At 45.2% G+C, this 25,121-nt stretch overlaps 1 protein-coding gene across 1 annotated transcript in view; it reads left to right on the top strand.

Moving 5' to 3' along the window:
• myo10 (myosin X) overlaps nt 1–25,121 on the top strand; it is a 135,051-nt gene that overhangs the window by 87,740 nt on the left and 22,190 nt on the right. The window contains exons 8-21 of the mRNA XM_040143446.1: nt 137–221; nt 561–664; nt 1,800–1,929; nt 3,017–3,135; nt 5,628–5,774; nt 6,132–6,232; nt 6,901–6,967; nt 7,223–7,315; nt 8,757–8,825; nt 9,063–9,145; nt 10,015–10,123; nt 10,897–10,977; nt 23,091–23,215; nt 23,673–23,787. Coding sequence (XP_039999380.1) covers nt 137–221; nt 561–664; nt 1,800–1,929; nt 3,017–3,135; nt 5,628–5,774; nt 6,132–6,232; nt 6,901–6,967; nt 7,223–7,315; nt 8,757–8,825; nt 9,063–9,145; nt 10,015–10,123; nt 10,897–10,977; nt 23,091–23,215; nt 23,673–23,787 — 1,428 coding nt within the window. The remainder of the gene's footprint in view (nt 1–136; nt 222–560; nt 665–1,799; nt 1,930–3,016; nt 3,136–5,627; nt 5,775–6,131; nt 6,233–6,900; nt 6,968–7,222; nt 7,316–8,756; nt 8,826–9,062; nt 9,146–10,014; nt 10,124–10,896; nt 10,978–23,090; nt 23,216–23,672; nt 23,788–25,121) is intronic.

The raw sequence follows: 25,121 nt of genomic DNA, 5'->3' as shown, positions 1-25,121 counted from the left end.
AGTACAAAGTTTTTTATAGCCACTCCTCAAACCGGCAGGAGGTCAGTGAGGGATGCTGAAAAGACGAGCGTGTGTTTTTTCCGTTGGCGTTGATGTGAATAATGTACAATGAGCGGTGCTCCCTCTCTCTCTACAGAACCGTGTGGTCCGGCAGAACCCAGGGGAGAGGAACTACCACATTTTCTATGCCCTGTTGGCAGGAACCAACAACCAGCAGAGAGGTGAATGCAAAAAACAAATCTCTGCATACAGTAACAGTGAACTTGCCTTTTTGCATCACAACTTGTCAAACCAGAAAGACTGAATACAGATTGGATGCGTTAATATTGGCCAGTCTGAGTCTGCAGAGAAGGCACACGCAGTGTGTACAGCGCAGTGGACGAGCACAAGGTGCTGTAATTGATTTCCTTTACAGTTGGAAGATGAAAGCAGTGATATGAGCAGTAATCAGTGCTTGAGCAGATAGAGTAGTGCAGTGCCAACAGGACACAGGTACAGTGCTGCTGGGTCACAAGACAGAGCAGAAAAGTGACAGTGTGTGCGCCGCTGTGTGTCCGCAGAGGCGTTCGGGCTGACCCACCCCGACGGCTACCACTACCTGAGGCAGTCCGGCTGCGTCGCCGACAAGACCATCAGCGACACGGGCACTTTTCAGGATGTTCTGGTACGCAACACACAACTGGCTCCGCTAACCAAAAAGAAGCGTCACCTCCGCACGCATCCATGCACACATACATCACATTCCCTCATTTAAGACTAAGATATTTTGAAGACCGTTTATGTTCGACTGAACTTTGAGGTTTTGTGAAAAGTCATCAAAATGGCAAATGCCCACCACGGCTTCGTCCGACCAAAGCTGCTCAGTTGGATTACCAACCGGGCGAAGCAGGCAGCCCGCCCCCGTGGCCCCAGATCCTCGGGGGCCCCGTAGTGTTTCGATAGTAGGGGCCCTCGTCTGAGTTGTACCCTCGGACCCGCTAGGAGTTTAATCCGGCCCTGATCCTAAGCATAGAAAGGCAGGAAATATTCACAGTTGAGAAGAAGCTGTTCGGTGTTGTTACTTGATAAATAATGTGAATGTCATGTCCTGTAACCTAATTGTAATTTTTTTAAATCTAGTATGTGTCAGATTAAAACGTATGCTCCCACATTAAACCCTGGGCTCTACGATCCCAACTCAAAGTCCACTTACCAGCTTTTTCCAGAGCTTTATCGGCCTTCAGCAGTAAGGGGGGTTTTCTTGGTTGTCATGGAGATTTCGTTGACATGTCACGTCAGTAGCCGTTGATGAGCAAAATCATCCGATTTGTCAAACTGCTATTTCCATTGACATTATGACTATCATTTGTTCAGTGTTAAAGATTTGACTGTGTATTTGTTTACGTTTGCACACCGCACGTATTTTCCGCCAGTGCCCACATGCAGTGTATTTACGTGTGTTATGTCTCTCCATGGGACTCAGTCATTCATTTATTCATAACCATAAATCGCAGTGAGAAACCCTGCGAACATTTGATCCTGGTGAGACTGAAAAGTCAAGTTACTGCTGCCAAACCCAAACCAACAGACGCGCAACTTCGACTCCGTCCAAACCACCAAAATACCCCAGAAGACTAATCCGCCACTGAAGACGGATTGTAACTATCAGGAGCTTTCACAGATATTTTCAGTCAAAGCCCGACAGAAACAAAATCCCCTGGTCCATATGAGTCCATCAGAGGCCGCCTCCACGCAGTGAGAACATGAGGCCACGACCTGAGGAAGTCATCGCCCTCTTCTTTGTGTTTTGTGGTTCCCAGAATGCCATGCGAACAATGCAGTTCACAGAGGAGAACATCGGGGAGATCCTGCGCCTCCTGGCTGGGATCCTTCATGCAGGGAACATCGAGTTCATGACGGCCGGAGGAGCGCAGGTCTCCTCCAAATCAGGTCAGAGAGCTTCGCCTCGCCATCCGCACCTCTGTCACTTCCAGTTGTTTCTTACTTCTTTGTTTCCTGCCAGAATGAAACTGCATTAGTTCATTTGCATCTGACGAGGACCTCGAGCGCTCACGTGAATTATTACTGGGGTCTGTCAGGAACAGGGGTGAAAACCTCATATGGAGACAAGTTGGTCGTTTCATTTTTTCCTCTTTTTTTGTTTCTTATTCTGTTAATTATATATTCGACCGTTTTTCTTAAATTCTTAATTCTTTAATGCAATGCCTTAATTAAAAGTTCAGTTAAAAATTTAATTGGTGCGACTTAGACACCGGGGACCGGAGTCCTTGACCACGATCTTTCCCTGACCCCTTAAGCAAATGGTTTTTGTGTCTAAACCAAACCAAATCTTAACCGTAGAGCTGGCGGAACTGGCAAAAAGTCCAAATCGTTTTTGGAACTTCAATTTCTAATGATTTTTGAAGGTACTGACAAATAAGTTAACAATCAAAAAATGCTGGAATACCGTTTCGGGAGACAGGGACTGCTGACCTGCGGTACTTTGTCATCCGGCTTGTTGTTATTATCTTATTTTGCCTTCCTGCTCCCCTTTCCTTCTCCCTTCTTTCCTCGGGGACAGTGAAAACCTCAGTTTACCATTTTTTTTTCCTATATTTTCGTTCCGTCCTCCAGGTTTTCTGTGTTTCTGGAGCTACTGAAACATTTGGTAACATGTTTCACAGTATGTTTTGAAAGCAAATCTTTCAAAGCAAAAACATCTACAGTTTGGGGGACAAACGAGCCAAGGATGTGAGCCGCCATCAACCATTCTCTCCGGATGTTTTACTGGGCTGGGCGAGATGAACAGGGAGTAGGAGGATGATGAAAAAAGGAACATACAGCATGTGCTCAGCGCAACATTCCTGCAAAAATCAAACGCAGAAATGAGCTTTATAATTGTCCGTGAAGTCAGAGGCGTTTCTGTTCCTTGTAAATATTCCAACTAAGCAGGGTTTTTACAAGCAGACATCCTTTGCTAACTTGTGCCGAGTTTTAAAAACGAAGTTTGAGTTTTGGTTGCTCCTTGCGCCTGCAGCTCTCAGCCGGACATCCGACCTCCTGGGGCTGAACTCAGATCAGCTGGCCGAGGTTTTGACCCACCGGTCCATGATCCTCAGGGGCGAGGAGATCTCCACACCACTCACCGTAGAACAGGTCAGCAATCTTCAGTCAGCACTCCTCCTCAATAAGCGCTAAGTATCTCTACAACCTAACCTCTACATTTCCACTCCCACACCTGGTAATGTGTTTATAGACTCCCAGCGTTTATTATTATTTCCAGGCAAAAACTCTGCAAGACTTCGTGAAAGTCTTTAGACATATATATACTGTATATATATGTGTGTGTGTGTGTATATGTGTGTCGATATATGTGTATTAATGTGTGTATCTGTATAGATAGATCTATCTATATCTATATATAGATAGATATATATTTAGCCTGGTTACATGTAAGAATCGTATTATGGAATAGAAATACAGTCTTTGAAATACTGTTGAAACAGCAGTTATATGTAACGTGTCTGCTTCAAAAACTTTACATCCAAGTGCAGCTCAATTTGAGGTCTTGTTAAATCTGTATCAGTGGGGTAATGGGGGTAATACGGCTGCAGCAGAGTCAGTCTTTGGAGGCCCTGATAACTTAATTCATTCGTATTGATCGGATTAAAAAAAACTGTCCATCGATTTAGTTTTATTCTTCCATAAATACAGAGATAGATTATAGTAGACAGGTCCAAATTTTAGCAGTCGACGTTAGTATGGGTCGAAATCCAAAAACAGGGGATGCTAAACTTCCCATAATGCAACTCCACAGAAATGTTTGCCTGCCCGCTAAAAATGTCCGCGTCACACAAACACTCCTAGTCTCCAACCAGAGATGTCGTCATCAGGAGTTAACGTCTGAGAAAACTGACTAATCTCCTTCAGAGCCGCAGAAAAGTGTATACAACTGTTTTCACAGGCTGAGTAGAACCAGATGGGACTAATAAACTGATCTGGATACGTAAATCGGTGGAGTTTCCCCTTTGGTTACAAAAGCTTATTGTGAATGCGTAAGCAAAAGTCCCATGTTGGATGACGAGCAGAGGCTCTACTGCAGCTACTCTGTCGGTAGCGAGTTCGTGTTAGAGCACCGGCTCGCGGCTCGCCGCGGACTCAGCGGGCGGTTTAAGGTCGTAAAAACAGACAGAAAGTGCGGCCAGACGGGTTTCTGCGGCGGGGACACACTCGAGAGTCGTTTGCTATTCCTCTCCTTCCATCATGTTTTCAGGGTCGTCCCCTTCTCATGTATGCGATAGACCTCAGGAACGCCGCGAGGGAATTTCTACAAATGTGGCACAAAGGTTCACTTGGACTCGAGGATGAACTCATTAGGATTCAGTGGTCAAAGGTCAAAGGTCACTGTGACCCACAACACCTAACAAAACACGTTTTTGGCCATAGCTCGGGAATTGATACACTAATTATGATAAAATACACTTAATACCTCTTTATTGAATTCCTTCAAAAACATCACTACATGTATTATATGAGTCTGGACAGACATGGATTTAAACTGCAACTTGACTGGTTGGCGGAGCCGCACAAAGGCGAGGCGACGATTCTGATCTTCTCCATTCATTATTTTCAGTATAAAACGTCAAAAAACAGTGAAAAGGGAAAAGGTAAAGGAAGCAACGGTGCAGCGAAGCCATTTTAGGGACTTAGAGGGATTTTTTTTTTTTTTTTAATGGAAAAAAAACTCTAACGAGATGTGTTTTTAGGGCTTTAATCAATGCCAGTAGAGGAACTTTAATTGTATTGAATTTTCACTCGAAAAATGACCTTAACGATTAACCAAGTACCGAAATAGTTGCAGATTAATTTTCTGCTAATCGATCAACTAATTGTTGCAGCAGAGGTTGGTTATTTATATATTTATTTATTTATTTAGCTGTTTTAAGATCTTGACAAGTGATGTCAATTTGTTTTTAGAGCACGTTAAAAAAAAACAACAAATGGTGACCAAAGCGCTTCACAAGAGCGATGACAGTTACAACCAGATGAAAAAGAAAAAATAATAATGAAAATCAATCAGTCAGTAAAGGCATGAAAATCAATAATAGCAGATATATGTGTAAAAGCTCAATGATCGTATTACACAGAGAACTAAGTCTGACCACTGATGCCAACTTTGGCTCAGCCACGGTTCTTTTTTTCTTTTTTTTCCCTGGTAAATACACCGATAAAACAACGTCTGAAATCCCACAGACCAGATGAGTAAAAACCTCATTAGGGTTTAGCAAAGAGACACACTTTGGGGCGTCAGTAAAACGATTTAAAAATACCACAATAAAAACGAGATGTGGGAGAGAACGAAGCAGATCTCGTGAAGCAACGCTGGTCTCGTATAACAGACTCTGAGACCTGGTTTGTGGAACCCAAAACTGAACCTTGCCCAACACTGAAAAACCCTGCAGCAGTTATTGAACTTTAATCTAAAAAAATATTACTCAACAAGAGCCATAAGGTCTGGACGATTTAATACTACCTTACATACTCATATATGTGTGTGTGTGTGTGTGTGTGTGTCTATCTATATCTGTATATATATATAACTATAATTTTTTTCATTATTTCTTTATTTTTTTCCTGCTCCTCTACAGGCGGTGGACTCCAGAGACTCCATGGCCATGGCACTTTATTCTCAGTGTTTCAACTGGATCATCCGCAAGCTCAACAACCGCATCAGAGGCAAAGAGGACTTCAAATCCATCAGCATCCTGGACATCTTTGGATTTGAGAACTTCGAGGTGTGTTTGAACTAAGGGAAAAATCCACACAGGTTTACTAACCAAACAATAAATAAACTAAAACCAAACATCAGACGATTGAGGTGAAAATAAAAACTCAGCCACTCCAGTGCTGTTTAGATATTTCTGTGGCGATATTTCTGAATCTAATGAAATCCCAGTCCCTCACACAGGCACACTCTAAACTCAGCCTAATGGCCTTTCTTGTTGTTTCTCCTCTACTCAGTGTTTTAATCACATTGTAATTGTTAATCAAGAAATCAGTAAATACACCTCAGGGATTCTTTGTTTTTCGGCTCATTAACTCTCCGCCTGTGTTTTCTGTGTCTAATATCTGTCTAATTTCGTTCCCCACAGGTCAACCGCTTTGAGCAGTTCAACATCAACTATGCAAACGAGAAGCTCCAGGAATATTTTAACAAGCACATCTTCTCCCTGGAGCAGCTTGAGTACAACAAGTAGGTGGAGGTTTGTCGGCTCGTGATGCACCGTTTGGTTTTTCAGTCTGAGGCTCCACGTGTCACCTGACCTCGCTCGTTTTCTCCCGCCAGAAAGTTGCCCTCCTAGACCGCGGAGCACTTAAAGTCCTACGTTTTCAACACTGCCATGCATTAGCTCAGCTGCCACTGAAAATCAGAGCTCAGACTGCGGCCGGCTGCGACTTCCCGGGTCACCAGCACCCGGTTATACCCCAGAGCCGTGTAGATCGTTACCTTCTGTTTCTCCATATTCAGAAAACACAGCAGACGACGTTATTAGCGTGGAAGCAGTCAGCGTAAAACCCCCCGGCTCCCAGTAATTATAGAATTTGTAAATCCGAATCCTCAGAAACCGCTTATGTCTGTTTGTATTTGTCTCCTGGGTTTGTCTGTTAGTTGTTTTATTGATTGATTGATTGATTGATGGATAAATCGGCACAAGACCGCCATGCCGTTAACCTCTCTACTCAAGGGAAGCACAGGCTTGGATCACCACCGAAATGTGGTGATCCAAGCGCTGCACCGTCGACTTTCGAGGTCGACTTTCACGCCAGCCCCGCGACCTTTCAAATGCTGTCTCCATTTCTTCGCGCGCCGGTTGCAAACCGTCCCTGACGGCCTTTGTTTTGTTCGTCTGCTTCCGGCAGGGAGGGCCTGGTGTGGGTTGACATCAACTGGATGGACAACGGGGAGTGTCTGGATCTGATCGAGAAGGTGCGTGGGCTGGACTCGAGAACTGTCAGAGGGAAGTAGGGCGATGGTGGCGATAGAGTGTCCCGTGAGGAGATGAACATTGAAAATAATACTGATTGCATGATCATTGGATAACAACAGGGATCAGAACAGATAAGTCAGGAATAGAAAAGAGCAAATACAGATGTGATGAGAACAGCTAAGATGACGATGTTATCGAGCACCACGATGCTGATGATGGGTGATGATGGTGATGATGTCCCTCTGTTTCCATAGAAACTGGGTCTCCTGGCACTGATGAACGAGGAGAGCCACTTCCCCAAAGCCACAGACGACACCTTACTGGAGAAACTCCACAGCCAGCACTCGGTACGTCTCCGCCTGACACAAGCCTGGCCGCCCTCTTGGCCTCCCGGCCGCCCGGGCCACGCCTTTACCCCCGCAGCTCGGGCATCTCGCCGGTGGCTGTCGTAGGACAGGCCGGAGGTTTGGTCCGAACCGATATCTCTCCAGCGGCGGAGGCTTCTCCGGACGGAGAAATAATACTCACCTCTCAATGAGCAAAGCAGAAGAGCCGCACTTTCTCTGCCTAATCGGCCTCAGGCTGCAGAGGTTAATGCTGCTCTGCTACCCACTAATTCACCAAGTTTTCATAGTCAGGTATTAGAGGGTTACGATGCTGACTCATCGTAAGTCATACGGCATGGTCAGAAATGAAAGACACCATTGCCATTTATATATTTCATTCTTATTTGACCAGAGTAGGAAAAGATCTGTCTTCTTCGCTACTCGAGTGAGAGAAGCTTGTCCATCGGCTCCACTGAACCAGTAATTCGTCATTTCAGCATCCACTGCAGCTCGGCTCCCGAGGATGAACGAAAATGATGCATCTCGTTTACATAACCCGTGGACTCAGAGTTCAGTTTTCAGCCGCCGTTAACAATCTGTCTGTCAGTTATTTGAACTCTTTAAGGTCTTTTCTGGTCGTTGGGGAAACGAATGCTGTGCTGTAAAAACTGTCCAGGTAGAGTCCGACCTCTACATGGGGGTGGGTACGAGAAGGTTGAGGTGCTGCCCACAGTCGGGGGATTTGTTACCGCAGCTCAAAACCGAAGCCTGGAAAATGTCAAACCTTTGTTTACGCTTGAAACAACGTTACACGTCACCTGAGCCGAGGCCTCGGGATTTACGCAGCTTCAAATCTGCTTCGTTCAGGGGCTCCTTCGGTCATTTGGCAAATTAAACCAGCAGCCTGACAGTTTTATTTGACATGACAAGCTACGGTAGAAGTAAGTGCTGCGGATACGTATTTCAAGTTGTTTTGACATCAGTCGCTAACGTTATATGGATCCCTGTTAGCAAATCCTGGCCAACGGCCCTGCACAGCTCTTGGCCTCTGAATCTGAAGAGAACAGCTCGACTTGCTTCAAGCACTGATGTCACTGCGAGTAGGAAAGAGGTAGAAACCTTGAATTTGAATAGACATGAGCACTTGTAGTATTTATGTTCAGCACTTAGTGAAGCTTTACGGCCTCGTTAAAAAAGGACTATGATCAAATGTCAAAGCGGAGACATGAAGACCTATAAAAGGGGGTCCGAAGGTCGGGTATGGGACTCGGTCCTTCGCTAAAAGAATAATTTTAGTGTTTTTCCTGCTGGCAGACACAAATTTTCTCATTTTACAACAACATTAGGAGCAAATAAGTCTCCCACCCTCGTGCAGGTCAGCAGTTGCCTTGAGGAAACAGTTGTAGGAAGGAAAAAATAAGAAATGAAGTTGAATTTGATGGTTTCCTTTCTCTTGCTGCAGAAAAACTCTTTCTATGTGAAACCACGTGTTGCCGTGCACTTCTTTGGAGTCAAGCACTATGCGGGAGAGGTAGGTGCTGCCTCTGCATTTTTATTTTAGCATAGTTCCGTGTGAAAGAACATAGTACAACATAAATGACGGGGCTTGTTTTGGGGGTTTTCCAAGAGAAAATGTGTTTTGGTTTTGTTTTTTCCAAGGAGCATGTCACATAAACTGAGCAGCCCCAAAGGGAAGCACGTGTCCAGGTGCTGCTGCTGCTGCTCTTGTCTTTGTTGCCGTCTGACACCCCCTTGTGGCTGGTTGCAGGTGGTGTACGATGTGAGGGGGATGTTGGAGAAGAACAGAGACACTTTCAGAGACGACATCCTCAACCTGCTGAGGGAGAGCAGGTGGGTCGCAGCATTTCCAGCCTTTTGATCTAAACGAAAGGGGACGCTTGTGGCAGCGGAGAGCTGCTTGATGCTTCCGCCTCCGTTCCAGGCGTTTCCGTACCTTGAACAGAAGTTTGGAATTAAATGCCTTGCTCAGTAGCGTCTCCATTAATGTTGCCGAGAAAGGAAAGTATGTAAAGTCACGAGTTCTCATGACCTCAAGAGAAGTATAAAGCTGTATTCATTTCCTTTATTTCATTTCACTTCATTTCTATCTCATTTGAGAATAATTATTGGATTCATTTTAAACTACACTCATAGATATCCACAGCTCTGAGGTCTCACTGAGTAAAACCTGTTAAACCTCATTGCTTTTTTTGTTAATCAATAATAAAAATGAAAATATAAATGTTTTAATTTCTGTGTGTGACACACGTTGGCCCAGAAACCTCTGATTACATGTGTTTCTTTAGTTCAGTTTGTGACTGTGAGACAGACTTAATGTGATGTTGATTGAAAGGTTTCTTCTCCTTATTATTATTTATTATTATTATAATTAGTGTTGGTAAGACATAAAAATAAGAGTATCGTGTTGTCCGTAATGTAACTCCTTAAAGAGGGACTGAGTCCATAAAGTTAAAATAGACAAAAAACTGACCGTTATGTAAATGGAGCACACTTAAAATGTTGCATTATCACTGACACTTGGGTAACAAATATAAATATAATAAACCACAGTCTAAACAGTATAAACTACGAGTCTCTTGCGCTTTGGTCAGGATCCAGCTGGTACTGAATCCATGTTTGTTTACCACTTCATTTAAGTGAATGTTTACACCGCACATTTCGCATCGTGTGTATTCAAAGTATTTCCCTCTGTTCGTCAGGTTGGACTTTGTCTACGATCTGTTTGAACACGTACTGAGCCGAAACAAGCAGGACACCCTGAAGACCAGCTCCAAGCGCAGGCGGCCCACAGTCAGCTCCCAGTTTAAGGTGAGTCGCACATAAGAGAAGAGTTTCAGTGTTGGCCAGCGCTAGATGCCGGGACTGGCCTCACGAACGCGACCAAACAAAAGTTACACAGAAGTGCATGTTATATTCAGGCAGGTAGTTCTGACTCTTACTAGCAGTGGCTGTGGTGGAAGCATTGGCAGGAGTAGCAGGAGTACTAGTGGTAGTAGTGGTGCTAGTGTTTCTAACAGTAGAGGGAAGTACACCAATGACTGTAGTAATTACTATCACTGGTGGCAGTCATGGCAGTGCTTGTAGTTGTTGCAAAAGTAGCAACAACAGTTGTATTAGTAGTACCAGCGAGCTATAACTTGCTGCAGTTGCGGTGGTAGCGGCAATAGTAGTAGCTGTTGTACACGTAGTAGTAGCCGCAGTAGTTGTAGTAGTAGCATTAGTAACTTAAGTTAAAAAATAGTAGAGGTATTAGTTGTTTTGGTTTTGTTTTTTTTTTGTCTTTTTTACAGTGGTAGTATTAAGTATTGCTGTATTTGTAGTAGCGGCAGTAGTAGTAATTATAGCAATAGACATATTTGTAGTAGCGGCAGGTACTGTTGTAATGAAATTCAGTAGTATCAGTAGTAGTAATAGCTTTACTAGGAGTAGTACAAAAATATTAGTAGTCATAGTATTAACAGTAGCAGCCTCAGAAGGTGCAGTGGTGCCTCTGCTGGGAGCGGAAGTAGTAGAAGTATTAGCAGTCACAGTAGTAATTCTAGTAGTAACAGGAGTGTTTGTACCCGTTTATTTTGTTGCAGAATTCCTTGCACTCTCTGATGGCCACACTCAGCACTTCCAACCCATACTTTATTCGATGCATCAAACCAAATGCATGCAAGGTGAGTACCCATTAGTATCACTGAACGCACACACACACACACACACACACACACACACACCCATACGTGTACACACACCATTGTGCCTTTGGCAAACATTAGCAGGTCAGGATGTCGGAGTGCGGAAGCTGCGTGTGAATCGTTTGTCATTCAATGATCAGACATTCCTCCCCCCACCGGCGAGCCGCAGACGGGAATGAGAACTGTCCGGCCCCTTTTGGTGCCCTTTGACCCCAGGTTGCCTAGCAACGGGCTGGAGAAGCGGAGAATGTGGGGATAGTGTACACAAATGACATACAGGAAAGAGAGGTGGGATTCACGGTCTGAACTGTGGAGAAAAAAAAAACACGATAGAGAAGACAGTGCAGGACGGCAAAGACGCGACGTAGAACCACAGAAAAATACAGTATAACAATATTTAAACTGTACTGAAGCGGATAGGGAAAGTCTCGTCCCCCGTCTCGCTTTATCTGGCTTTCTGAAATCCAGAAACGTGAGCGAAATGGTCGCCGACCACAGTTCTGGACAGTCAAGTTTGAGCGTTCGGCATCTTAACCAACATTAAAGGACGATTATACAGCGTATGTTTGGTGATTGAGGTGCTTGTTGAGTTGTGCTATAAGACTCCAGAGAGCTGCAGTTGTTACTAGACTGTCTGTCTCGATTAAAATGATGGGTTTCAGCTTTGCAGAAAGAGCAATGAAAGAAATCCTCCGTGAACCGAAATCTCGTTCGAAAGGAAGCGCATTTGAAAGTGTGTTCAGGACTCATGCCCTCTGAAGCTAATATCACCTCTTCAGCTTTTACCGACGGCTTGCGAGTATGATTATTGTGCTGAGAGGGCATCAAGGCTGAAACAGGTTGTAACACTCTCGCTTGATTTGTTAAGCCTCTCAGCTCATCCTGCTCGGTCATGGTGGCTGTCGCTTCCTCGGGTGGGTGACGTCACGTGTTCGTCCACAGTCCTGTGATGTGACTCCCCAGGCCTCCCGTGTATCGACTAACTCGTCGGCAGGACTATTCTTAGATCGGTGTCTTATCAATATCTGTCCGGGTGCCTTGTTGAGTCACTAGCAACGTCACTGCAGACGTCAGATTGATTGCTGATGTCAGTAAGTATTGATAGTTCCCAAGCCTGGTCATCAGTGATGTTTGCCATCAGAGAATTTGTCCCAGCTAATGGGCTGTACGGTAGAAACTAACTGATATGCTAATTAGCTGACTGTGAATGTCTTCGGACATTTGACTGTACCCGCAACTTCTCTGGTGCTTCTCTAATCCCTCAGGGAATCTATGATCAAACACAACATTTTCTACTAAATCTGTTGGCTTTTGTTTTTTAAGCAAATTAACATATTGCACAGCATTTTTCTGCCAACATCCAATTTATGCTTCCGAATCTTTAAGAAATCTCCAACTGACAGTTAAAGCAGCTTATCGGCAGTTAATGATAACGACTGTTAGATAATATTTGTAATTTACAAAACACTGTCGTCTGCAAACCGAGGAAGTCCAGCGAAAAGAAGTTTGTAAAGACCAGTGCAGCAATAATAAGAACATCTGGAAGCCTTTCAGGTGCTGTAATTCATCCTCGGCCAGTCACATCGGAGGTCCTGAGTTCTTGGAATGCAATGGATATGAAACGCATTACACTGTCAGGTGTTCCTGTTATTATGTCCACCCCCAGTATTACCCACACCCCCTCGCGTGTCTCCGCTGGGCAGCTCTGACGGAGTCAGACGTGGACACGGGGGGGGTTTGTGACGCAGATGTGCAGCATCTCTGAGGAGTTTTGTGTTTGGGATTCTTGCTGCTGTCGTCTGTGAGGTTTTTTTGATTCACACACGCACAGAGGGTCCCTCTGTCCGTCACTGTTGGTGTGTGTGTGTGTGTGTGTGTGTGTGTGTGTGTGTGTGTGTGTGTGTGTGTGTGTGTGTGTGTGTGTGCGTGTGTGTGTGTGTGTGTGTGTGTGGAGGGGGTGTGGTTTCTGCACTTTGTACATCATCACTCTATGCGAGATGATGTTGAACCGGACCTCCGTATTGTCTGAGTACTGACCAAGTCGTTTCAGCTACAGTTTTGTATATTTCATACATTGGAGATTGGAGACATTTTGCTTATTTTATGGACGTAAAAAGGGTTTTGGTTGGAAAATAGGTTTGTTTTTGTGCTCCACTTTGTTCCACGTACAGTAGATGGCGAGGAGGGGAAAGGTCTCGGCATCCCTATAGTTATCTCTCTGAGAGAGGTCTGGTAGGAAGGGGTACACGCAAGACTTTTTCATACAGATTCAAAGAATGTGAAGGACACACCTACAGTACTGCCCCTACACACACACACACACACACACACACACACACACACACACACGCTCAACAGTCATACATGACAGACTGTACATGGAGTCAACCGTCAGATCTTTCAGGTCAGTCAGAACAGTCAGTCCGGCTGCCTCTCAAAAAGAAGGAACAAAAATAAAGACATTTCTATGACTAAATACATGATCAATGATCCTCAGTATCTGTACTCTGTAGTACTGCACACTGCTCTGAACCTGTAAAGTCACACCACCTCCTGTGGCTCAGGGGGATCGGTGGTTCGATCCCCGGCTCCCCCAGTCCGCACTTCGAAGCGTCCTTGGGCAAGACACTGAATCCCAAATTGCCCCCAGCGTATCATCGGAGTGTGTGTGTGTGGGTGTAGAAAGCGTATAGCGTATAGAAAAGAGCGCTGTACGAATGTGTGTGTGTGTGTGTGTGTGAATGGGTGAATGTGGCATTTAGTGTGAAGCACTTTGAGCGGTCGATAGGACTTGAAAAGTCCATTTACCATTTATTAAAGATGGAAAGATACAGATAAGTAGAGTCTTAAGTAGAGTGTGAATCGACTCTACGGGCATTTTTGAGTCTTTCTTAAGCTTCTGATAAATAGACAGACAGGCCGATCGATGAGTAGGTGCACAGATGCACGTATGCGCACACACGCGGGCATCTTCAGTCGCCTCCCGGAGACCAGCAGGACAGCCGGCGTGTTTTTATGGGGCCAAACACGACCGTCTGGACTCCTCCTCTGATCGAACGTTAAACACGGCCGGATGATGCCTTTTGAATGGAGCTTAATGTAGCGGGGGAAGGAGGCGGAGGGGTTCGGGCTCGCCCCAGGGGAAACGGGGGTCAGGGAGACACGGCGCGTGGAGCCTAAAAGGCCCCCCGAGAGGCGGCCCTTTCATCTGCCTGTTCGACCCGGGGCAGGTGTCAGAGGGGAGGACGATGCCGTGTGAGTGTGTGTGCGTGCGTGTGTGTGTGTGTGTGAGCGCAACAGTACAATTAAACCACTATAAAACAGAACCTCAATGTGGAAGTAAAGTCCAGAATTTGACTGGTCTGCGTCAAAAACCTTTCGGAATCCGTTTCAACCTCTAGCTCTTCCTTTTTCAGAGAGTAGAGACATTTTGGAAAGACACAACACTTTGGGAAGTGAGCTGAGGGGTTAACTTACTGACTGATAAACTGACCGACTACGAGCTATTTTGGGTGCAGTGATATAACAGCGTGTTGAAAAAGCCCTCAGGGCCCTGGGGCTCCTGCAGATGGTAATCGGGGTCTGTGGGGAAATATCAATATATTGACAGAATGCATAATAGTGTGGACAGACTGTTGGCTCTACATACAACTAAGAGACGCATTCAAACACACACACACACACACACACTAACACGCGTTTCAGTGTTTCCCGCGCATATAAAATAAATAACAGAAACCCAGGAAATAGCCTGGGTTACACTCTCCCCCCTCTGAACGCCGCGCCACCGGTAGAGTCTGCGTTTGCGCGTTTACCGTACAAACGTCTTCACAGCGACATCTTCCGGTGATCGCGGGAGCCGTCACTTAGTCGGTCAGCGCTCGACAGAGGTTTCTTTTTCTGGCAGGTGATTCATCCCAACCAATTCAGATGCATGTCATATACCGTCCTCCACCAGTGGTATGGTCTGTATGCACTGGGCCGCGCGTCCTTGCCCGTAGCTTGTGCTCTCCTATCGGCGACGGCCTTCTCACCGGCTTCTGGCACGAGTCCCGAGGAAGAGCGCGGTGAAGGGTACGGGCAGTCTCACGAGGTCGCACAGGCAGGGTGGCTCCATCTGTTTCTGGCGCCTCCCGCTGACCAATTTGGGTGGCGGGCCAGCAGGTTAGCCCTCAGATTTGTTGTTGAGTGGAGTACGTAGGAGAATCTTTAATTATTTTTCACACGTTCTAACGAATTTTCCAATTTGGAATAATAAGTGACAACTGTATTAGATTCTCGCCGCCTAGTGTACAGAGGAAAACGTTTTTACAAAACTACCTCTAATATAAACACGTCGGTATTTTCCATCCTGGGGCCTGTTCTCAGTATGCGTTGTGCTAACTTTTTATGCGGGGAGACAGTGTGTGTCTGCACAAGCAGCCTCCTAACGCTTTGCAGCTAAACTTAAGCTTTAAATAAAACGTTTTAAAGCGCTTGTCTCTGACTCCGACTGAATTGAAACAACAGAAATGAGGCCATTTGGATTAGTTACAATGAACCAAACTAAAAAATGTAATTTTGTTTGAGCCTTAGATTTTCTTTCATCAGTCTGTTTTTTTAACAAACATTTTTGGTATTTTCTCCAGCGTGTCCTCTGTACAGCAAACTTTCTACTTTTTGCATCTGTAAAAAACACAAAAAATAAAGGCACTAAAGTATGTAAAGACATTAGACCATTACATGTAATGTTAATACTGCAAATGCATCAAATCCAGCCTTGTTTCTGTATCTTATAACTTTAGATTTGGTATTTTCACAGTGTGTAGGATGAAAAGCTGGATGAAAGGATGACAAGCAGGCAGATGTCAGCATTTACAGAGACTTTCCTTTGTGTCTGTCAGGCGCAACAACTCCAGTTCACGCTCTCTCTCTCACTCACACACACACACACACACACACACTCGCTCATCAAATGCAGTCGCCCATCACCACAGCAACCCCCGAAATCCTTCTGCAGGCAGCATTATAGAGTGTGTGTGTGGACGTGTGTGTGTGTGTGTGTGTGTGACAGTAACAACAGACTGTGGAGACTGATCAGAGTCTATCGACTTTGGTTCTCGTTGTCATCAGGACTGGACCTGCACCGACAGCACAGGGTGTGCTTTTTGCCTGTAGAACAAACCTCATGCCGTGCAGTCATACACACACACACACACACACACACACACAGTACGTCTCTGTGATTAGGTCAGCTACCGGTTCAACCTGTGATCCGTGACGAGGTCATTCGGCCTCTGTCCCGTTTTTAAACCTGGGTGAAGATGGAATCTACCTGCTGCTGTGGGAGCTTGTTTCCGCAGGAGTAGTAACTCGAGGACAGACTGGCTGGTTCGTGTTCGCCAGGCAGGGTTTGCTGAGCTTTGACTGCTAAAAGCCCATGAGCAGATCAGCCGGGAGGCAGTTTTGGTTTGGTGGCAACCAAAAACGCCTCAGGTGTCACCCGAAGGCTCTTTCCCATGCGCTTCCGTTACAAGAGAAACCGCTGTGAAAGTATCAGACTGATGTTCAGTGCAATGTGTAAACCAAAACTCACACACTGTCAGTTTTTAATTAAGTTTTGCATGGAATCAGTCATTGGGAAAACAAAATTCTATAAAATGAGAGGTGGGATAGGATGAAACTTTATCCAAATTTCGTCACCAAGATAATCGTTGTAGAAAAGTCATTGTATACAAAGCACTATATTCTATATATAATTATACATAGTAAAATAAAATATATACATAGATACACCAAGAAAATAGAAAATGAACAACATTATAAGAATAACCGGTGCATCTATTAAACTACATTACTGTGATACCGGGAGAATATCTTGTGATAAGCTTAGAAAAATGAAACAGTGATAAGATCATACGTGACATTTCTCAGCAGGAAATCACTCTGTCCCGTTTCCCCTCAAGGCTCATGTTCAGTCCAGCTCAGCCAGTCCGAGGCGGCGTCACACCAGTACATCAGACCAGTTTGCAGTTAGCGGACACAAAAGTCGCCAACACGTTTGAATGTAAACAGCCTGCTCTCTGGCTCTTTCTCTGCCTGTCTCTTTCACACACACAAACACACACACACACACACACAGGCCCTACAAGTGGCCTGCACAAATTAGCCTCAGCGAGAGACGCATCGCCATGGCAACGACAGCCCTCCCTCTCCGCACAAAAAAAAAGGGGAGTGGAGTTTGGGGTTTGAAAGCCTTTGTCTGACTCTGTGGAGGCAGAGTGTGTCTGAGTGAGAGTGTGTGTGTGTGTCTGAGCCGGTCAGTGTGTTGAGGGGACAGACGGCGGCCCTGGGAAGTTTGTATGTCCTTTACCGTTTGCCTCCGATCTGGGGGAAGGAACCCCGAAGGACACGAGACGGGCAGCGAGGATGCGCGGTGAGACCTGATGCATGCTTTTTTTTTTTTTTAAATGGGAAGCGGTGCGTTCGAGTGCGCGCTTGTTGCGCGGGGGCCCGAGTGTCCAGTGGAGGGTTTTAGTGCTGCGGAACGAGGTGAGATGCAGCCGTGTGTCCAAAGGTGTCGTTGACTTGACACCGATTCATGTCCGGCTCTCCTGCTCAGTCAGTTTTGATTTTTTTTTTTGGACCAAGACGTAAATAACCAGGCGGCAAAATAGTGTTGTAGGATCAATGTGAATCAATATATCGACTGCTGCAGTTTTTCAAATTGTAAGGTTCTTGCAAAGTGGCCGATCTGTGTTCCCCGGGTGCTTTCTAGAATCTCTCCACCAGGAAAATGAAGCTGCGCGTAAGAAAACTACCAGAATCTGAGCATTTATTTTTGTTTTTGTTTTTAATTCACCGAACTGGTCCCAGCGGTGTCTTTATTGCTGTGAAATGTCACAATGTCACGCACTGGGCAAACAAAGTCCCGCGGACGTTTCCTGTTTGTCGTCTCCTGAATTGGACCCGAAGGTTTTCAGTGCTGTAGTGGAACAGGTCGAATCTCGAGGAGGAGGGAGAAACATTGGACTTGAGATGGAGCCTAGGGTTCGTAAATGTATGATGAGTTCGGAGGGCAAAACAAGAATGGGGCTGGCTACATAATGAGGAGAGTGATTGGTTAATGACATGATAATGAAGAGAAGGTAGTTTGACTGATGATTGCATGTAAGAAGAGCTCAGATCCGTATCTGATGAGATGGCACTTGTGGCGGACTGTTACCAGATATATTCAGTCTTAAATACACAGTTTAGCTGACTTTTTTTTTTGTAAGCGATCTTTGTGATGCTAAGATCAGACATAAGGTCGTTCATTTTCTTCAGTGAAGTGCTCTGTCATCCCGAGGGTAACTCATGGTGCCAAGATTTTAAGATGTAGCTGTGGTGTAATTTCTTTTTCTTTTCTTTTCTTTTTTTGTTGTTTTTGATCTCGTCTGTTGCTTTTTCTGTGGTGTCATAATGATTCAAGCACATTGAGCGCTGTGCCCCAGAAAAATTCCCCCTAAATCTTGATAATCCAGACATTTTCTTGGTTCCGGCTCCTGAGAATTTGATGCTTTTTCTTTCATTTTTATACGATCGTAAATCGAGTACCTTTGGGTTTTAGACCAGATTGCTGTCACCTTGGGCTCTGGGAAATTGTGTTGGCCATTTTTCACTGCTTTTCGACATTTTGTAGACTAAACCACTAATCGGTTAATTTAAGGATTAATCGACAGATCCATCGATAATGGGGGGGAAAAAAAGTTAGTTGCACCCCAATTCTTAATTTTGAATTTTGAGCTTAACACAGAAAACCAGAGCATTGTTTAATACTGGCCTGTTGTGTGCTACAGTCGGTGCATCATTTTTATTTATTTTGGTTCGGACTGTTTTTGATTTCAATAGTTTTTGCTCAATAGTGAAAAACCTGCACAAAAATGCCATCAGCATACAGCAGATACTACACTGTCAGGTCCAGATTCCCCTGATGTTCCTGTTTGTTAACAGAACTTTCACAAAGAAGCTAAAGTTCCCGTCCTACGCAACCAATAGAAACTTAATTGTCCTTGGTATCTGTCTGTGTATTTATCGGTTTCATCCCAGGAGCACGACCTCTGCAGGTTCCCTTTGTGTCGCTGATGTTTCCAAGAAATTCAAACCCACAAGAATGCTCCTCCAACCCGGGTCAAGCTTAAATCCAGCGGGGTCGGGGATTTAGGTCGGATTTATGTCCATCTATGAGCAGAAACATTGTTCCCGGGAATCCCCAAAACTCAGTGGAGGAGCCCCTGCTGAGCAGTGAGTGATAATCCCTGCTGGCTCCCACATTCAGACCTGGATGCTCAGAAGCAGACGCGAATTCTGACAAAGAGACACGGAGGTCTCAGGGTCCTAGATGCTCTTGGTCCTCTAGTTGAGGCAAGAATGTTGTTCCTTACAGAGAGGGAAAGGATTCCCACACATTCAGCTTTAAAGGTGGAACATTGGCATGTAGAAACATTTAAGAGGAAAAAAACCTGTGGGGTTTTGGACTTTTGGTTGGACAAAACCAGCAAGAAGGAAGTTACACCGCGCATTTTGGGAAAGATAGTAAATACGCACCAAAAATAATAATATAATGTAATAATAATATAAATATAGTAGAGTTAGGAAAGGAGAACATCTTTTCGGCTCTAAAAAGCCAAAAGGATAAATTCTGCACTATACCAAACGCTCTCCCAACTGACAGTGACGACCTCTCCGTCCAGAGAAAACTGGATCACCAACTGTTGCCCGAGGAGTGTTCTTAAGAAAATCTCATTTGATGCTTTCTGGGTAATGAAATTTCTCGCCGCCACTCACTCGCTGCTGAAGTGCATTTGCAGTGGCCCTCACAGGATACGGATTAAAGTATTTGGACAGCATTGTTTTAAGATGTCCTAGATGAGTTTGCAGCATTGATATGGACACCCAAACAACGTCCAAGATGTTGTCCTTCGACGAAGCAACATCACATCTTGTCTTCACCGATCTAAAATACCAACAAAATCTTCTCTCAAAGATGAATTTGTTGTTACTGTCCAGCCCGGATCTCGCATTTCTCGCTGATATTTTAAATTATTACAGAAATATGACACTTTGGTGCATCTAAATATCTAAAATGAAGAGATGATGGGATTAAACTTGTTAATTAACCTTTCGTTAAAACAGTGAATGCAACAGACAAGACAAAACATTTAACTGCCTCCAAAATAACTTAATTTTTTTACTGCCATTTTGTTTCATAAGGGGAAGAAAAAAAAGAAAGGGAGTCCTATCAAAGCGTCTTGAGTTTCACAAGGCCAGACTGCGCACCGAGATTGGTCTCTATGAATTTTAACTGTGAGACAACGGCAGCTGAGATTTCGACCCCTGGTCTGCAGCGTGCTTCAGCCACAAATTTCAGCATGCGAGGTAAACCTGTCACGGTGGACGGGTCTAATCCTGATTTAACTTGCATCCCCAGCACTTAATCCGAGTTGCACCTACCTTGTTGTCACTGAATTAATGGAAAACGTTTAGGTTAAGGGAATATTTGCTGCAGGTAGATTCTGCGTCATGCAGCTTTACAGCTCTCTGTGCCTTCCTACCGTCAGTGAAGGATGGACAGCTCATCCTGAGCGAGGCTGTCTTTCCGTGGTTGCCTCCTACACCCCCGCCGGTTCCCAACCCCCCCGGGAGCGGACTGTCACGCCTCCTTTTGTCCTGCTGAATGCCTCCAACTCTGAGTCCTTTCGCGGGGAAGTTGGGCCGAGAAAGACAACGGGTTTACCCCTCAGGCTGTTTGTCACGTCCCTGTAGAGGCCAGAGAGGGTCTGTCTACCTCTGGATGCTGATTTACATCACTGAATTGCTGGACTGTTGTTATTTCAGAACAGTTACTCTGACTACTTGGCAGTCATTTAACTGTGCGGGCCTTCCGCACCTGACTGGGAAAACAATTTCTCTTTGGACCTGTTTTCAATACGTGGCATGGCCACAAACTTCTGGCCATATATTGAATTTAACGTGCCGAAGTAAGGCAGCAACACTCGTGGATTTTCCAAGAAAAATAATTAAAACGATGAGCGCTCGGCTTCCTTCGGAAGGATCTTGTGACTAACAAGAAATGGACTCAGATGCCAAAAGTTGGCACAAAGGCTGTAAAGTTAAAGAGTATTATTCTGCCTAAGACCCAGAAGGATTTTTCTCTACAGGGATACAGTAGTATCTCAGTTTGAGTTATTCACTCTACTTTTGTGCCGCTCCCTACTAAAATACCGAGCGGAAAGGACAGAGAAGTCCTTTCTAGAACAGAAAGTGTCATGCGTGAAGAAAGAGAGTGCACTTTTTTTTAGCAGCAGGCTGTTTCTTGTCTTTTCAAATCAACAGGGGGGAAAAAAATGACACAGCGGCGGCGCTTTCACGCGGCATCAGACTTCCCCTGATTGTGTTGTAGAGAAAGAGATAAAGGTAGAAAGGGAAAAAGATGGAGCAATTTCATTCAACAAGTTGGACGGGCAGCTGTGTAAGACTTACAGAAAAAGAGAAAGAAAGAGAAGCCTCCAAACAGAATGAATGTCGACGTCCAAGAAGCAGCCAGAATCTGTGCAAGAAGAGGAAACGATAGAGACAGAAAAAACGGGGCGCAGAGAAAGGCAGTGGGCAGAGGGCAGCTTCCTGACACCGCTCGGCTTTGTACCGCTGCGGCCCGGCCGTATGCAAATGCGGGTTATGCTAATGAGGTGTCCTCTGCGGGCCGGTGGCAGTTAAAGGGCGCCATTCAATCTCTCAGTCGAGATCTGGTGGTGAATTGGCCTCCCTTCATCATCAACTGGCTATCAGGGGAGACGGCTGCTGAATAAAGGGGGCATTGCAGCGGGAATGAAAGCACCCTCTTATTCGGAGCCCACCGACGCCCACCGAGGTTACAGTGTTTAGAGGGGTCCCCGGGAACGTGGCTTTCACTGAATGCACTTCTGTAAGTAATAATGGTATCTCCATGCCAAGTGTGTTTCTTTTTTTTCTTTTTTTTTTTGGTGGGGGGGATGATTTGACGCTGCTGTCGCATGGATTTCTCTCTCCGAGTTCACAGCTGTGATCGAGTGGTATGCGGGTTTGATGTGTGCGTATTCGCATGTACACGTGCGTGGAAGTTTAAAAGGGCGGAAGTGATGTGTGGTTTGGCTGCAGACGCCTCGACACCTAAAGAGACAGCTGTTTTTTCCTCAGGCGTCGGTGGAGACCAAAAGAAAGCTTCAAGGAAAGGGAATATGGGACTTGGGTGCAAACGCGACCCCAGCGGGATGAAGGTAGAAAAGTCAGATGTTGTGCTTTCAGCTTGTTCCGCTACCCTTGGTGGCCACGGGGTACACCACCACAAAAACGCACTGGTGCGTTTTATTTTCCTTTTTCTCCGAGAGTGCAAACACCAACACAGCACCGATCGCTGTTTCCCCCTCGCATCACCGTAAACTACCCTAAAGAACTTCATTCTCAGTGCTGTAAACCTGCACGGCTGTCGAATCGGAGCCCGAAAATCAATCACCACAGCTCTGAAAGAAATTACAGCTACGTCAACCGCCGTGCTGGATGGGAGGATTACATTGTGTACGGCATCATAGATGGTCAATACTGTGGTAATGGTGTTGTGAGTGCAGCTGACTGCATTGACCGGGCTGAACCGCAGAGGGACATTTAGCACAAGTGTCCTTGGGTGTTAAAGTGTCCTGTCATTACAGAATGAAAATGCTGCAGATGTTGTCAGATGCTCGATGCTTTGAGATATTATTGGTTTAGGATTAGTTTTTTTTATTTTGAATGTGCAAACATCAGCATGACTTTTTTTTTTTTTCAAGTGAAACAAGCTGAAATATAATCAAATCCAGATTTTTTTCACTGATACCAACAGATACACTGTCATTTATTTAAACTTGGCAACATACATTTCTAATAAGTGGGTTAGTGTGAAATGTCACTGGATGTACACTAAACTACTCCGGTGTTAATTATCATACATTTAAATATCTTCATTTGGCCTAAAAGTTGCAATTTCAGATGTGAATGTGACTGTCGTCAGCCAAATGGCCTCGTCTTTGTGCTAAATACCCATGATCGCTGTCTGCCTCCAGATGCCTGACCATTTCGACCAGACGGTGGTTCTGAAACAGCTCAGGTATTCCGGCATGTTGGAGACGGTCAAGATTCGACGCACCGGCTTCCCCGTCCGGAGACCTTTCCAAGACTTCTGCTGCAGGTTTGTCTCCAAAGCGCCATCTCCCAGCCCCGTCCTGCATAAACACATACATCGTCTTGGGCTTTTGTGTGACAGATGTTGATGGTTGAGTCCCTAGTACTCTGTTGAAACTCTGCAGCTTCAGATGCCAAAATAAGTTTTACTCAAATATTCTCCAAATAATCTAATTTCCCAAATCAGAGTAATAAAAAAAATTCTTCACTTCACAAACCAAAAACCAGCCAAACTCTGAGCCTTACATGAAGAGGATCACTTGCTTAAATGTGAACATGGAGACAGCATTAACCTGACAGTGGAACAGAGGACCAGGCTACATAAAACTGGTCTCTGTAGAAAAACCTCGTGCTATTTTATTAGTGAAATAAAACAAAACGCAGACGAGATCCTTGCCGCTCCATCCTGTGAACCGCGACAGCACTGGATCCTAACCTTTTGCTTTTCCCACCCTCCCCTTCAGGTACAAGGTGCTAATGCGGGGCGCGTTGATGCCGGATGATCCCAGGGGGCGCTGCCTCCAGCTGCTGACCCACTACGACAGCAGCAGTGCAGAGTGGCAGCTGGGCAAGACCAAGGTGAGCGACAGATGTGCTTTAATTTTATCCCCATATCCACAAGAGGCTGTTTTGTCGTCTTGGGGCTCCGTTTTTGATGTTTATTTGCATTCAGCCACATAGAGATAAACGTTTGCCTTAACCATGAAGTAGGCCATGGAGGTCCTCAGGGGTCCTCCTGGTTCCTTGTACCCGAGATCTGACCCAGGGCCTCAGTGAGGCTGGGTCCACATTTTATTCAGTCTAATTGGGTCTGGTGGGGTCCTGTTGTTGTTGGACTCTGGTCTGCGTAGAAAGAGTAAGTGAGGTTTACTTTTTATATCAAGAACGGAGGTAAATGATGTTTTGAAAACTGATTTAAAAAAAAAAAAAAACCCTTCGGCTATTTCAAAAAATGTGTTGACGACAGAAAATTTGTTTTCTCAAAACTTTTCCTCAGAAACTTTTTTTCCCACAGATTTGCATTTCCTGTCTATCAGCAGTGAAATATATCCCTGCTGCTCAGGTCTCTACAGGATAATTGACTTTTTCCTGTCAAACCCTGAGCTCCTGAATGTCCTGACGTTCGTTCTGCCTCGGGCTCATACCGGCCGATCCGTATTCTCCCCGCTAGAACGGAACACGATTGGATGCTGACTTATTTCGCCACCAAGGGACGCAAATCCATTTTGGCTGCACTCTGCTCCCCTCAAGGCTTAATTTGACTTCATGCGCCTTACAAATCCAGCTCGATGATACCATTCCAGAGCTCAGGTACCTGTGTGACTGCAGGCCGTGTGTGTGTGTGCGTGTGTGTGTGTGTGTGTGTGTGTGTGTGTCTGTGTGAGAGATCATGAATAATTGAGGGCCAGAGCACCTGAAGCGTGGAATCCGACAGATACTGGATCCAGACTTCATCCTCTCTGCTTCCACTACAACAGATCAGGGAGAATATACCTACTGCCATGTTGTGTGTGTGTGTGTGTGTGTGTGTGTGTGTGTGTGTGTGTGTGTGTGTGTGTGTGTGTGTGTGTGTGTGTGTGTGTGTGTGTGTGTGTGTGTGTGACATTTCTGTGGGAAAATGACAGATGGGCAACACAGATCCCCAATCACGGCATGACCGTGTGATGCTACAGGAGGTGACAGCAGTGGACGCACGGATGAATGGTCATTAGTGTGTGTGTGTGTGTGTGTGTATCTGTGTTTGTCCAGGACCGACAACAGCACCAGAAACCGAATTAAGCGTCGGCAGCATCGGAGCCCTCAGGTGGAGCAAGCGTCACCTGAATGATAAAATATCATGGATAGGGAGATGTTAAGCATGTTTTCATTCACCAGTTTTTAATTGTGTTTTGTGCGTTTGCACATTAAAAAAC

This window comes from Xiphias gladius, chromosome 14, assembly GCF_016859285.1.
Source record: "Xiphias gladius isolate SHS-SW01 ecotype Sanya breed wild chromosome 14, ASM1685928v1, whole genome shotgun sequence".
In the NCBI taxonomy this organism is placed as follows: domain Eukaryota; kingdom Metazoa; phylum Chordata; class Actinopteri; order Istiophoriformes; family Xiphiidae; genus Xiphias; species Xiphias gladius.
The sequence above is the reverse complement of the archived record's forward strand: the minus strand, read 5'-3'. Positions and strand labels throughout refer to the sequence as shown.